Source organism: Lithobates pipiens, unplaced genomic scaffold (genome assembly GCF_037356315.1).
Source record: "Lithobates pipiens isolate NorthernLeopardFrog02 unplaced genomic scaffold, aLitPip1_a1.2 Scaffold_35, whole genome shotgun sequence".
NCBI lineage: Eukaryota > Metazoa > Chordata > Amphibia > Anura > Ranidae > Lithobates > Lithobates pipiens.
In genome coordinates, this window is record NW_027507811.1 from 9266757 (window position 1) to 9282549 (window position 15793).

Genomic DNA, 15793 nt, shown 5'->3' on the forward strand with positions numbered 1-15793 from the left:
TTGTAATACTCAGGAGGAGTAGCAGAATTTTTTGGGGGGTGTCATTTGTGGTATACACATGCCACGTGAGAGAAATAACCTATTACAATGACAATTTTGTGGAGAAAAAAAAAAAAATGAAAAATCTTAATTTTGCAAAGAATTGTGGGAAAAAAATGACAACATCAAAAAGCTCACTATACCTCTTACTAAATACCTTGGAATGTCTACTTTCCAAAAAGGGGTCATTTGGTGGGTATTTGTACTTTCCTGACTTGTTTGGGTCACAAGAAGCGAGATAGGCCACCAGTACATCAGATGTGATCAATTTTGTGCGATTCGCACCACAGCTTGTAGACTCTCTAACTTTCACAAAGACCAAATAATATCCACTAATTTGGGTTATTTTTACCAAAGACATGTAGCAGTATAAATTGTGACCAAAATTTATGAAGAAAAATTAATAATTTGCATAATTCTGTCACAGAAACAAAGAAATATGCGTTTTTTTTTCAAAATTTTCGGTCTTTTTTCATTTATAGCGCAAAAAATAAAAACCCCAGAGGTGATCAAATACCACCAAAAGAAAGCTCTATTTGTGGGAAAAAAAGGACAAAAAATTCATTTGGGTACAGTGTTGCATGACTGAGTAATTGTCATTCAAATTGTGAGAGCACCGAAAGCTGAAAATTGGTCTGGGCAGGAAGGTGTTTAAGTGCCCTGTAAGCAAGTGGTTAATCTGTCTTGTAACCTGAAGTCAAGATCATCGGTGGTGTGGGGAGATCCTCCAGCCATTGTCCAACCAGCCTGGAACGCAATTTTTCATCAGCAGAATCTGTGCTGTGATACTGGAACTTAAAGTCGGCTCATCTACCCTGAATTTAATTCCTTGTAGCATCTAATATACTGGAAGGTGGCCACTACACACATACAGTAGCACAGACCAAGCTATTTAGCATTGTGCATGTGAGATAACAACAATAGTAGAGAGATACGTCTGCCACCGGTCTTACATATACAATATATTATCAGAAGTATTGGGACGCCTGCCTTTACACGCACATGAACTTTAATGGCATCCCAGTCTTAGTCCGTAAGGTTCAGTATTGAGTTGGCCCACCCTTTGCGGCTATAACAGCTTCAACTCTTCTGGGAAGGCCATCCACAAGGTTTAGGAGTGTGTCTATGGGAATGTTTGACCATTCTTCCAGAAGCGTATTTGTGAGGTCAGGCACTGATGTTGGACGAGAAGGTCTGGCTCACAGTCTCCGCTCTAATTCCTCCCAAAGGTGTTCTATCAGGTTGAGGTCAGGACTTTGTGCAGGCCAGTCAAGTTCCTCCACCCCAAACTCACTTATCCGTGTCTTTGTGGACCTTGCTTTGTGCACTGGTGCGGAGTCATGTTGGAACAGGAAAACTGTTCCCACAAAGTTGGGAGCATGAAATTGTCCAAAATGTCTTGGTATGCCGACGCCTTAAGAGTTCCCTTCACTGGAACTAAGGGGGGCCGAGCCCAACCCCTGAAAAACAAACCACCACCCCACAGATTTAGTAGCAAGAAAATGTCACAGATGGACTTATTGCACAGGTGGCAACCTATCACTGATAGGCATTGGTAGGCGAAACTGATGGGCTCTGATAGGCAGCACTGATGGACACTGGTAGGCAGCACTAATGGGATCGGAGATGCTGCACCGATGGGCTCCAATAGGCGGCACTTATAGTAACTGATAGGTAGCACAGATGGACACTGATAGGTCGCACTGATGGGCTCTGATATATGGCACTGGTAGGTGGCACTGATAGTAACTGCTAGATGGCACTGATGGTCACTGGTAGGCGGCACTGATGGTCACTGGTAGGCGGCACTGATGGGCTTTGAGGGGTGGAACTGATGGGCACCGGTAGGGGGCACTGATAGGTGACACAGATTAGCAGACATTGATAGGTGGCACTGGTGGGCACTAATTAGCAGCCCTGGCGGGCACAGATTGGGGCTGTTGTCCCTGTAACAGAAGTTGGCTATCGACTTTCTTTTATTCTCCTCATGCTGATCGTGAGGAAAAGCCAATAACCGGCTTCGGTTTACTTCCCGTGATCAGCTGTCATTGGCCCTTTACCCTTCTCTGTGATCAGCCCAGTCCGAAGGGCGATCACTGGAGAAAGTCTGTAGACGTCTCCCCGACATTGGAAGCCGTCTTTCGGCTATAACGCGGGCGGAAAGAAGGTTAAACAAAAAAATACAAATTTTCATCACAAAATATAATTGTAACCATTTATTTTTTTGTATATTTTGTAAGAAAAGCTTTTTTTATCATTTTGTTGTATGTCGAGACCGCTAAAGTCTGATCTCCTCTTCTCTTCATACACAAGTATTATCTACATCCTCTCTCACCACCATGTCTTCCTTTGCAGCTTCTGCTGAAGATCAGAGGAGATCAGACTACACTGCTAGAGGGACCCAACCGGCAGTGACACCCCCTCCTTCTCTCTCCTAGAGGGACCCAACCAGCAGTGACACCCCCTCCTTCTCTCTCCTAGAGGGACCCAACCGGCAGTGACACCCCCTCCTTCTCTCTCCTAGAGGGACCCAACCGGCAGTGACACCCCCTCCTTCTCTTTCCTAGAGGGACCCAACCGGCAGTGACACCCCCTCCTTCTCTCTCCTAGAGGAACCCAACCGGCAGTGACACCCCCTCCTTCTCTCTCCTAGAGGGACCCAACCAGCAGTGACACCCCCTCCTTCTCTCTCCTAGAGGAACCCAACCGGCAGTGACACCCCCTCCTTCTCTCTCCTAGAGGGACCCAACCAGCAGTGACACCCCCTCCTTCTCTCTCCTAGAGGAACCCAACTGGCAGTGACACCCCCTCCTTCTCTCTCCTAGAGGGACCCAACCGGCAGTGACACCCCCTCCTCCTCTCTCCTAGAGGGACCCAACCGGCAGTGACACCCCCTCCTCCTCTCTCCTAGAGGGACCCAACTGGCAGTGACACCCCCTCCTTCTCTCTCCTAGAGGGACCCAACCGGCAGTGACACCCCCTCCTCCTCTCTCCTAGAGGGACCCAACTGGCAGTGACACCCCCTCCTCCTCTCTCCTAGAGGGACCCAACCAGCAGTGACACCCCCTCCTTCTCTCTCCTAGAGGAACCCAACCGGCAGTGACACCCCCTCCTTCTCTCTCCTAGAGGGACCCAACCAGCAGTGACACCCCCTCCTTCTCTCTCCTAGAGGGACCCAACCGGCAGTGACACCCCCTCCTTCTCTCTCCTAGAGGGACCCAACCGGCAGTGACACCCCCTCCTTCTCTCTCCTAGAGGGACCCAACCGGCAGTGACACCCCCTCCTCCTCTTTCCTAGAGGGACCCAACCGGCAGTGACACCCCCTCCTTCTCTCTCCTAGAGGAACCCAACCGGCAGTGACACCCCCTCCTCCTCTCTCCTAGAGGGACCCAACCGGCAGTGACACCCCCTCCTTCTCTCTCCTAGAGGGACCCAACCGGCAGTGACACCCCCTCCTCCTCTCTCCTAGAGGGACCCAACCGGCAGTGACACCCCCTCCTTCTCTCTCCTAGAGGGTCCCAACCGGCAGTGACACCCCCTCCTTCTCTCTCCTAGAGGGACCCAATCAGCAGTGACACCCCCTCCTCCTCTCTCCTAGAGGGACCCAACCAGCAGTGACACCCCCTCCTTCTCTCTCCTAGAGGGACCCAACCGGCAGTGACACCCCCTCCTCCTCTCTCCTAGAGGGACCCAACCGGCAGTGACACCCCCTCCTTCTCTCTCCTAGAGGGTCCCAACCGGCAGTGACACCCCCTCCTTCTCTCTCCTAGAGGGACCCAATCAGCAGTGACACCCCCTCCTCCTCTCTCCTAGAGGGACCCAACCAGCAGTGACACCCCCTCCTTCTCTCTCCTAGAGGGACCCAACCGGCAGTGACACCCCCTCCTGCTCTCTCCTAGAGGGACCCAACCAGCAGTGACACCCCCTCCTTCTCTCTCCTAGAGGGACCCAACCAGCAGTGACACCCCCTCCTCCTCTCTCCTAGAGGGACCCAACCAGCAGTGACACCCCCTCCTTCTCTCTCCTAGAGGGACCCAACCGGCAGTGACACCCCCTCCTTCTCTCTCCTAGAGGGACTCAACCGGCAGTGACACCCCCTCCTTCTCTCTCCTAGAGGGACCCGACCAGGAGTGACACCCCCTCCTCCTCTCTCCTAGAGGGTCCCAACCAGCAGTGACACCCCCTCCTTCTCTCTCCTAGCAGAGGAAGACAGAACTTTGAAGTCTTTAGTGATCTCAGATTTCCATATAAAGTGTTTCTTCCATGACCGCTAAAGTCTGATCTCCTCTTCTCTTCATACACAAGTATTATCTACATCCTCTCTCACCACCATGTCTTCCTTTGCAGCTTCTGCTGAAGATCAGAGGAGATCAGACTACACTGCTAGAGGGACCCAACCGGCAGTGACACCCCCTCCTTCTCTCTCCTAGAGGGACCCAACCAGCAGTGACACCCCCTCCTTCTCTCTCCTAGAGGGACCCAACCGGCAGTGACACCCCCTCCTTCTCTCTCCTAGAGGGTCCCAACCGGCAGTGACACCCCCTCCTTCTCTCTCCTAGAGGAACCAAACCGGCAGTGACACCCCCTCCTTCTCTCTCCTAGAGGGACCCAACCAGCAGTGACACCCCCTCCTCCTCTCTCCTAGAGGGACCCAACCAGCAGTGACACTCCCTCCTTCTCTCTCCTAGAGGGACCCAACCAGCAGTGACATCCCCTCCTTCTCTCTCCTAGAGGAACCCAACCAGCAGTGACACCCCCTCCTTCTCTCTCCTAGAGGGACCCAACCAGCAGTGACATCCCCTCCTTCTCTCTCCTAGAGGAACCCAACCAGCAGTGACACCCCCTCCTTCTCTCTCCTAGAGGGACCCAACCAGCAGTGACACCCCCTCCTTCTCTCTCCTAGAGGGACCCAACCAGCAGTGACACCCCCTCCTTCTCTCTCCTAGAGGGACCCAACCAGCAGTGACACCCCCTCCTTCTCTCTCCTAGAGGGACCCAACCGGCAGTGACACCCCCTCCTTCTCTCTCCTAGAGGGACCCAACCAGCAGTGACATCCCCTCCTTCTCTCTCCTAGAGGAACCCAACCGGCAGTGACACCCCCTCCTTCTCTCTCCTAGAGGGACCCAACCAGCAGTGACACCCCCTCCTTCTCTCTCCTAGAGGGACCCAACCGGCAGTGACACCCCCTCCTTCTCTCTCCTAGAGGGACCAAACCGGCAGTGACACCCCCTCCTTCTCTCTCCTAGAGGGACCCAACCAGCAGTGACACCCCCTCCTTCTCTCTCCTAGAGGGACCCAACCGGCAGTGACACCCCCTCCTTCTCTCTCCTAGAGGAACCCAACCAACAGTGACACTCCCTCCTTCTCTCTCCTAGCAGAGGAAGACAGAACTTTGAAATCTTTAGTGATCTCAGATTTCCATATAAAGTGTTTCTTCCATGATAAAGATCAAAGGAGCGCTCAAGGTATCAAGGTGAGCTTCTTCCCGGTATGAGATCTCTGATGTACGGCAACATTAGATCCATAAAGAAGACATTTTCCGCACTCAGCACATTAATACACCTCAAGGGTTGTGTGGGTTCTCTGATGTCTGGTAACATCTGACGTCTAGCTACATTTGTGAAGAACATTTCCCGCACTAAGGGCAGGGGCACAGCTTCTTCCCAGTGTGAGATCTCTAATATATATGACTCATATAGAAGACATTTCCCGCACTCAGGACACTAATACACCTCAAGGGTTTTGTGTAAAACCTGGTAAGACAAGACTTCTGTGAAAAACACTTCCAGCACCTAGGACATAACTACGGCTTCTCCCCTTTGTGAGATCTTCGATGCTTTACAAGTGCTGATTTCCGTGGATAACATTTCCCGCACTCAGAACAGGAAAACAGCTTTTCCTGCGTGTGGCATAGCTGATGTTCAGTAAGGTTTGCTTTACGTGTAAAAGATTTCCCGCACTCAGGACAGGAATACGGCTTCTCCCCCGTGTGAGATCTCTGATGTTTAACAAGTTCTGACTTCTGTGAAAAACATCTCCCGCACTCAGAGCAGACATACGGCTTCTCACCCGTGTGCAATCTCTGATGTTTGGAAAGATTCGTCTTCTGTGAAAAAGATTTCCCGCACTCTGGGCAGTAAAACGGCTTCTCCCCCGTGTGAGCTCTTTGATGTGTAATGAGTTCCGAGTTCTGCGTAAAAGATTTCCCGCACTCATGGCAAACATACTGCTTCTCCCCCGTGTGCACTCTCTGATGTCTGGAAAGAAGGGACTTCTGTGAAAAACATTTCCCGCACTCAGGGCAGGAAAACGGCTTCTCCCCCGTGTGAGATCTCTGATGTATAACAAGATCTGATTTCCGAGGAAAACATTTCCCGCAGTCGAGGCAGGGAAATGGCTTCTCCCCGGTGTGCAATCTCTGGTGTACAGAAAGATTGGACTTCTGTGAAAAAAGCTTCCCGCACTCAGGGCAGGAATATGGGCTCTCCCCTGTGTGAGACCTTTCATGCATAACAAGGTCTGATTTCTGTGTATAAAATTTCCCGCACTCAGGGCAGGAATATAATTTCTCGCCCGTGTGCAATCTCTGGTGTCTGGAAAGCTTGTCCTTATCTGAAAAGCATTTCTCGCACTCAGAGCAGGAATAGGGCCTTTCCCCCGTGTGCGACCTGTAATGTATGTCCAGTTTGGATTTACGTATAAAACATTTCCCGCACTCGGGGCAGGAAAACGGCTTGTCCCCTGTGTGTAATGCCTGATGTCTGGAAAGATGGGCCTTCTGGGAAAAAGACTTCCCACACTCGGAGCAGGAATACGGCTTCTCCCCCGTGTGAGTTCTTTGATGTCGGACCAGTTCTGATTTATGAAGAAAACATTTCCCGCACTCAGAGCAGGAATGAAGCTTCTCACCCGTGTGAGATCTCTGATGTACAGAGAGAGCCAATTCAGAGCTAAAACGTTCCCCACATTCTAGACAGTAAAACATCATGTCCCCCTCAACCCCGGCACCATCCCCCGCAGTACACGATTCCTCAGAGTCTGAGGGATCCCAGAAGATCGTTGTCTTTTCTCCAGTACATTCTTCTTTGATGTCCTCATCTTCCATTTGAAAACTTGGAGATAAAGTGAGACGATCCTTTGAGGGTTTCTCCATGGCGTGTCCTGGAAAAATATAAAAACATCATCAATAGATATGAGAGGGTTAGTTCACTTCCATCAAGATCCCATCTGGATCAGGTAGATATGAGTGAGGAGATGTTCTCTGTGGAGGTCCCAACCAGCCGGGACTCTTCCCCCCTCTTCCATCAAAGGTTCTTTGGTCCTCCCTGATCACTTCTACATTTACACAGCCTTGCCAGAAGAGCAGGAACCAATGGGGGCTGGGAGGTCCATGCTCTTCACACAACCACAAGCCTAGGTACTGGGTCATGTGATCTTTGATTGACAAGAGGGTCAAAGTCTTGAATTGAAGACGCTCGATCATAAAACAAATGACCACAGGCCTAGGCTTCTGGTGATATGCTGCACTGGAGGGAGCTTGCAGCAGTATTTCTCCTGGAAAAATTAGTGTTTTAGTGTTATACCTTACCCCATTGAGATGTTTAACGGAGTTTTATGGTAACATTTAGATATAATTCTGCTGGAAGAAGAGGAACCAACCTAAGAAAGCCTCAATCTGTGTTATCATATCTGTGCTACTGTAACTAGGAGTCACCCACAACCTAATACTGCCAGCTGAACCACAAATAGGGTATCAGTACAGGGAGGGGACCACTACCAACCTATTATTGGCTGATATCACTCAGCTCCCGCCCTACTCTGGACCAATCAGTGAGCAGTAAAAGAGCAGAGATAAGAGAAGAATATACGATGGGTCACCTGTGCTGATCTCTGTAGGAGTGTCCTCCTCTATGAATGTCCTCGTCATTCCAGCCTCCTCCGTATATTGCTGATCATCCCTCACATACGTCTCTTCTACTTCATCCTCAACTTTCATCTTCATCAGATCTTCACCCTAAACCAACAGAATGGCAGAAAATAACATCTGTAACATAGAAGTATTTATGATGTGAGATCACATAGAAAATATCATCTTGTAGAGTCCACACATCATCTCCACATGTCAGAGTGTTCAATCACTTTATGTTCCCGACCCTCAACTCCACCTACCTGATGATGGTGGGGGATGGTGTGACCTTCCTGTGTGGAATCCAGAGGACGGGGACATCTCTCTGGTGGGTTTCTGTTACTAGGTGGTTCCACCATGTTGTCCTGGTACAGATCTTTGCGTCCTTCTGCAACCTCTGACTCCTCCATCCCCCCATCCTCATCATCCTCCTCTTTTATCTCTTCTTTAACATCAACTTTAGAATCTCTCAGGTTTCCGCTCTGAATATATAATAAAAATGACATCAACGGTAACAATGCAGATAATGTACAGATCCTAATGATACTATCAGTGATTTTTCCTCATCTACCTGATGATGGTGGGGGATGGTGTGACCTTCCTGTGTGGAATCTCCAGAATACAGAAGATGGGGACATCTCTCTGGTGGGTTTCTGTCATTGGGTGGCTCCATTGTGACATCCATGTGTCCTGAAAACTCCTCCATCACTCCATACTCCTCATCCTCCTCTTTAAACTCTTCTTTAACAATAATAATAATATCCCCAAGGTTTCCACTCTAAATACAAAAAGACGTTCAATGGAGTAAACATAGCAATGTAGAACACATAACTACCGAACATCGGCTTCAGTCAAGCTTGTTCCCCTAAGCATCTCCAACCTTGGTGAACATCAATAAACAAGAATGCGTAGATGTGTGAAAGGTATAGTCGGTTACGTGGGAACTAGTAAGAGAGACTCTTGAAGATTCTTGGTTCTCCTGCTCTAAGTGGAGTTGTTATGGCTTACAAAGGAGGCTGTCTTCTGGAAATTTACAGAGTCTTGGATGCATAGAGGGTTAGATAACAGGGTTTGGCTGGTAATAATGAGGGGTATGTCATACGTTAACCAGATTCCTTGCAAAAATGATCAACAAATAAACTTGGATTCGATTTTCACCACTCAAGACAATGGTCTGGATGCTACTAAAACAGATGGTGGAGAATGCGGGCAAATACATATTGCTTTATCTACTTAAGACGGGTGACCTTTGGAGGTCAGGAGGGGCACTGGCACCATAGGTAAGTTTTAATCACCCTATTGTCAAGGTTTTTGGGACCTGGTAGTACCGTGATAGAGGTGACTGGGGCTCTGCTGTGCGGTGATAAGTTTCTGTTGATACTAACATTGTGTGTCTATAAAATGTCTACAGATGCTTGCAACCTGCTGATGTTTGCTGCGTGTGTGAAAATGCCAGACACAACTGAACTAATGTGAATTTATGTAATGCTACACCAAACTTATAATGACATTTATAAAACGTAATAAACTTGCATTATGTTTACACCTTACAAAGACAATGGTCTGGATTCTTCTACAACAAATGGTGGAGAATGCGGGCAACTATATATTGCTTTATCTATCAAAGACATCTGGGCTCTAGGATGAACACTTCACAAGACAATGGTCTGGATTCTTCTACAACAAATGGTGGAGAATGCGGGCAACTATATATTGCTTTATCTATCAAAGATGTCTGGGCTCTGGAGTTTAGGAGGGACACTTCACAAGACAACAGTCTGGATTTTTCTACAACAAATGGTGGAGAATGCGGGCAACTATATATCGCTTTATCTATCGAAGACATCTGGGCTCTGGAGTTTTGGAGGGACACTTCACAAGACAATGGTCTGGATTCTTCTACAACAAATGGTGGAGAATGCGGGCAACTATATATTGCTTTATCTATCAAAGACATCTGGGTTCTAGGATGAACACTTCACAAGACAATGGTCTGGATTCTTCTACAACAAATGGTGGAGAATGCGGGCAACTATATATTGCTTTATCTATCAAAGATGTCTGGGCTCTGGAGTTTAGGAGGGACACTTCACAAGACAACAGTCTGGATTTTTCTACAACAAATGGTGGAGAATGCGGGCAACTATATATCGCTTTATCTATCGAAGACATCTGGGCTCTGGAGTTTTGGAGGGACACTTCACAAGACAATGGTCTGGATTCTTCTATAACAAATGGTGGAGAATGCGGGCAACTATATATCGCTTTATCTGTCAAAGACATCTGGGCTCTAGGATGAACACTTCACGAGACAATGGTCTGGATTCTTCTACAACAAATGGTGGAGAATGCGGGCAACTATATATCGCTTTATCTATCAAAGACATCTGGGCTCTGGGGATCAGGAGGGACACTTCACAAGACAGTGGTCTGGATTCTTCTAAAACAAATGGTAGAGCATGCTGGTAATTATATATTGCTTTATCTATCAAAGATGTCTGGGCTCTGGAGTTTAGGATGAGCACTTCACAGGACAGTGATCTGGATTCTTCTACAATAAATGGTGGAGAATGCGGGCAACTATATATCACTTTATCTATCAAAGACATCTGGGCTCTGGAGTTTTGGAGGGACACTTCACAAGACAATGGTCTGGATTCTTCTATAACAAATGGTGGAGAATACGGGCAACTATATATCGCTTTATCTATCAAAGACATCTGGGCTCTAGGATGAACACGTCACAAGACAATGGTCTGGATTCTTCTACAACAAATGGTGGAGCATGCTGGTAACTATATATCGCTTTATCTAAATGGTGGAGAATGCGGGCAACTACCGTGTTTCCCCGATAGTAAGACACCCCCGATTGTAAGACGTATCGGGAGTTTCAGAGGGGTCGGCTAATATAAGCCATACCCCGAAAGTAAGACATATGTCTTACTTTCGGGGAAACACGGGGGTATTGCCGCCTCCAGTGGCGTACTAAGAGTGGGGCGGGGGTGCGGGCCGCACCGGGTGCCACACCCTGGGGGGGGTGCCAGGCCAGCGCCCTCCCCCTCCGACTGAAGAGACAGCGCCGTTCTGATCAGTCTCGGGCAGCGGCTGTCACTCACAGCCGAGCAGAGTGAAGCCGCCTCCCCCTCCTCTTGTATGGCTACACAGTGCTGTCCATGAAGGAGAAGGAGGGGGAGGCGGCTTCACTGAAGCCGCCTCCCCCTCCTCCTCCTCCATACACAATACTGTGTAACCATACAAGAGGAGGGGGAGGTGGCTTCACTCTGCTCGGCTGTGAGTGACAGCCGCTGCCCGAGACTGATCAGAACGGCGCGACGCAACCACAGAGAAGGGGATTATTGCGCCAGGTCCCGGATCACTGCCGACAGGTGTCACTGGCTCTGTGTCCTTCCCGGTACAGGTCAGTGCTGGTCATACAGAGAGAGACCAAGGAGGGGGAGGGGGAGGGGGGGGGGTGAAGAGATTCTCTGCAGCTCTTATTATGTAACCGCAAGATGCAGCTGAGGAGGACTACAAGTCCCAACATACCGGGCTGTGTGGGCTTACAGTTCTCCTCTGCTGAGCATAGCAGCTTTGTATGCTTGGACTTGTAGTCCTCCATAGTGCAGCCTTGCATGCTGGGACTTGTAGGCCTCCTCTGTAGTACAGTGCAGCCTTGCATGCTGGGACTTGTAGTCCTCTGTAATGTAGTGCAGCCTTGCTTGCTGGGACTTGTAGTCCTCTTCTGTAGCGCAGTGCAGCTCTGCATGCTGGGATTTTTTTCCAATATAAGACATACCCCGAAAGTAAGACATAGTGGGGCTTTTGGGGATAAAAAGAAAGTAAGACACTGTCTTACTTTCGGGGAAACACGGTATATATCGCTTTATCTGTCAAAGACATCTGGGCTCTAGGATGAACACTTCACAAGACAATGGTCTGGATTCTTCTACAACAAATGGTGGAGAATGCGGGCAACTATATATTGCTTTATCTATCAAAGACATCTGGGCTCTGGGGATCAGGAGGGACACTTCACAAGACAGTGGTCTGGATTCTTCTAAAACAAATGGTAGAGCATGCTGGTAACTATATATTGCTTTATCTATCAAAGATGTCTGGGCTCTGGAGTTTAGGATGAGCCCTTCACAAGACAACAGTCTGGATTCTTCTACAACAAATGGTGGAGAATGCGGGCAACTATATATCGCTTTATCTATCAAAGACATCTGGGCTCTGCCGTTCAGGACGGACACTTCACAAGGCATCGGTCTGGATTCTTCGACAACAGATGACGGGGAATACGGGATTCCTCTAAAACACTACCAATAATTCACATAATGATCACACAGTGCCTCCCCTTCCTAATTCTGTGGACTTTCCCTCTGATGCTCCCTTGGTGAGTTTGGTGGTGGGGGTGGGGGGGGGGGGGGGGTGAGGACAAAAGAACCATTATATACACGATTGTTGTTATCTTCTGTATCTGTAATAAATAATTGTTAATATGTAAATTATATTATCATTACTAGAGCTGTATGAAATATTGGTGGTCCGTAAAAATCCCACTGAGGAAGCCATTGTTGACAAAACATGTTGGGATATGACATCAAGTATTGATCACCTACCATATACAGATATCAGTGACCATTAAACATGACTTCTATCATGCTCTGCTAATTTTACTGAACCCTATATTTGTTGTTGTTTGTGTAATACATTTTTATCTTATATAATTTATGGATTCTTCACTGTTTCGGGCACCGCTATAATCCCAATTACCCTGTTGACACCATTTTTCATTTACGGCTTAATGTACGCGGGACGTTTTTACAACCTCTCCTGAACGATTTAACTTGGCAGACAGTAACCCGCGTTTAAAACGTCCGTTTTGCCACGTTTATATATGTCGCGTTTAGCCGCGCTTGCGTTTAGAAGCGTCATTATTATTTTTTTTCAAAGTAGCCACAAAGGAAAAACGCCTGTAAATGAAATGCGGCTAAACAGGAGTTACTACGTTTGGCGCCTGAAACGTTCGGCGTCTGAACTAATTTTTTTTTTTGCCTTCAAAGAAAAGCCTATAAACGCAACTGCCTAAAAATGACTTAAAACGAACCTGTGTACATGTACACATAAGATAACTTTGGATGAGTTCGGGGGCCGTTGAAAAAAAAGCATCCAATTGCCTCTGAACATCCGTTTACCATAAGCAGTGTACATGAGGCCTACCAGGGATGAGGTTATCAGATATCATAGGGTCACCTAATCTACCTCTCAAGCTATAACAATAATTGTATTACAAAAGACACTAGCCCATCCAGTTCAATCAATAGTAGTCCTGTATTCATGTACCTGATGATGGTGGGGGATGGTGTGATCTTCCTGTGTGGAATCCCGGGAGTACAGAGGACTGGGACATCTCTCTGGTGGGTTCCCATTACTGGATCCATCTGTAGAAAACACACACACTGACTGAATACATTGTTTCTATGTGTTTATCAGATGATGGGGGATCTAGGTGGAGCCTCTGTACTGCTCTCTCCTTTACAATAAAGTCTCCTCTTACCCGGTGATGTGAGGGGCGGCTGATTGTCCATCATGACGTCCTTGTAGAGATCCTTGTGTCCTTCTAAATACTCCCACTCCTCCATGGAGAAATAGACAGTGACATCCTGACACCTTATAGGAACCTGACACACACAATGATACAGTCACCATCCAGACATCTTATAAGGGTCTATAACAGTGATTCTCAACTAGGGTTCCTCCAGAGGTTGCTAGGGGTTCCTTCAGCATTGGGCAATTTCTGCCTCTCAAATAACTTCCAATGGACACCTTTGATCTTTTTTTTTATCTGTAAGGAGGTAATTCTTCCCAATGACCACAAGTGTAAGGACCATTCTTCCCACCGACCATCACACTAATGTATCATGAGTTGTAGATTTCTAATTTTTAGCAGGGGGTTCCCTGAGACCGGAGAACTATTTCAAGGGTTCCTCTGTGTTGAAAAGGTTGAGAAAGGTTGGTCCATTATGTCATTACAGTGTAAGTATTTTATAACAATTATGGTCAATTGTACAGTAAGTGGTAGAAAAGTGATTATAGTGCTGCACAAAGTAGAGGCCGTGCACATCAACTGACTAATACAGCCCCAGAACACACAGAAGGTAGATGATGAAACCATCCCCACCTACATCCTCTGCTAATATGCACTCCTTCTCCTGCGCCCGATCCGCCATAGCCCCGCAAACTGGCCATTGGGAATTTGCAGGAATCATTGGAGCGAATCATATCCAACTCACTGCAGGAGAAAGAATTGATTGATGTACAATCCTCCGCTCGCGGACATAGTGGAGGACAATGGAAGGGACCAGCCAGGTTCCTGGAAGGGACCAGCAATGAAGGGACCAGCCAGGTTCCAGGAAGGGACCAGCAATGAAAGGACCAGCCAGGTTCCAGGAAGGGACCAGCAATGAAGTGGTCAGCCACGTACCAGGATGGGACCAGCAATGAAGGGGGTAGCCACGTTCCAAGATGGGACCAGCAATGAAGGGGCTGCCCACATTCCAGGAAGGGACCAGCAATGAAGGGACCAGCCACGTTCCTGGAAGGGACCAGCACGTTCCTGGAAGGGACCAGCAATGAGGGGACCAGCCATGAAGGGGCCAGCCACATTCCTGGAAGGAAGGGGCCAGCCACGTACCAAGATGTGACCAGCAATGAAGGGGCCAGCCACGTTTCAGGAAGGGACCAGCAATGAAGGGTCCAGCCACGTTCCAGGAAGGGACCAGCAATGAAGGGTCCAGCCACGTTCCAGGAAGGGACCAGCAATGAAGGGTCCAGCCACGTTCCAGGAAGGGACCAGCAATGAAGGGTCCAGCCACGTTCCAGGAAGGGACCAGCAATGAAGGGTCCAGCCACGTTCCAGGAAGGGACCAGTAATAAAGGGGCCAGCCACATTCCAGGAAGGGACCAGTAATAGAGGGGCCAGCCACATTCCAGGAAGGGACCAGCAATGAAGGGGTGAGCCACATTCCAAGATGGGACCAACAATGAAGGGGCCAGCCAGGTTCCAGGATGGGACCAGCAATGAAGGGACCAGTCACGTTCCAGGAAGGGACCAGCAATGAAGGGACCAGCCACGTTCCAGGAAGGGACCAGCAATGAAGGGGCCAGCCACGTTCCAGGAAGGGACCAGCAATGAAGGGACCAGTCACGTTCCAGGAAGGGACCAGCAATGAAGGGACCAGCCACGTTCCAGGAAGGGACCAGCAATGAAGGGACCAGTCACGTTCCAGGAAGGGACCAGCAATGAAGGGACCAGTCACGTTCCAGGAAGGGACCAGCAATGAAGGGACCAGTCACGTTCCAGGAAGGGACCAGCAATGAAGGGACCAGCCACGTTCCAGGAAGGGACCAGCAATGAAGGGGCCAGCCACGTACCAGGATGGGACCAGCAATGAAGGGGGTAGCCACGTTCCAAGATGGGACCAGCAATGAAGGGGCCGCCCACATTCCAGGAAGGGACCAGCAATGAAGGGACCAGCAATGAAGGGGCCAGCCACATTCCTGGAAGGAAGGGGCCAGCCACGTACCAAGATGTGACCAGCAATGAAGGGGCCAGCCACGTTCCAGGAAGGGACCAGCAATGAAGGGGCCAGCCACGTTCCAGGAAGGGACCAGTAATAGAGGGGCCAGCCACATTCCAGGAAGGGACCAGCAATGAAGGGGCCAGCCACATTCCAAGATGGGACCAACAATGGAGGGGCGAGCCAGGTTCCAGGATGGGACCAACAATGAAGGGGTCAGCCACGTTCCAGGATGGGACCAGCAATGAAGGGGGTAGCCAAGT

General features: G+C 48.9%; 1 protein-coding gene across 1 annotated transcript; it reads right to left on the reverse strand.

Annotated features, from left to right (window-relative positions):
- Positions 1–2240: 2240 nt before the first annotated feature.
- On the reverse strand, positions 2241–14289 carry LOC143955636 (uncharacterized). Its single transcript, XM_077465737.1, has 6 exons — positions 13508–14289; positions 13294–13391; positions 8519–8725; positions 8211–8429; positions 7920–8055; positions 2241–7202 (listed from the first exon to the last, which is right to left on the reverse strand). The coding sequence occupies exons 1-6, from the start codon at positions 13590–13592 to the stop codon at positions 5845–5847; spliced, it is 2103 nt and encodes a 700-aa protein (XP_077321863.1). The 5' UTR covers positions 13593–14289; the 3' UTR covers positions 2241–5844.
- Between the last annotated feature and the right edge of the window lie 1504 nt (positions 14290–15793).

Coding starts and splice junctions, on each gene's coding strand:
- LOC143955636 (XM_077465737.1), bottom strand. CDS start 13,592: ATGGAGGAGTGGGAGTATTTAGAAGGACACAAGGATCTCTACAAGGAC. Junction 8,726..13,293: donor CCATCCCCCACCATCATCAG/GTACATGAATAC, acceptor TTTTGTATTTAG/AGTGGAAACCTTGGGGATAT. Junction 7,203..7,919: donor TCCTACAGAGATCAGCACAG/GTGACCCATCGT, acceptor ATATTTTTCCAG/GACACGCCATGGAGAAACCC.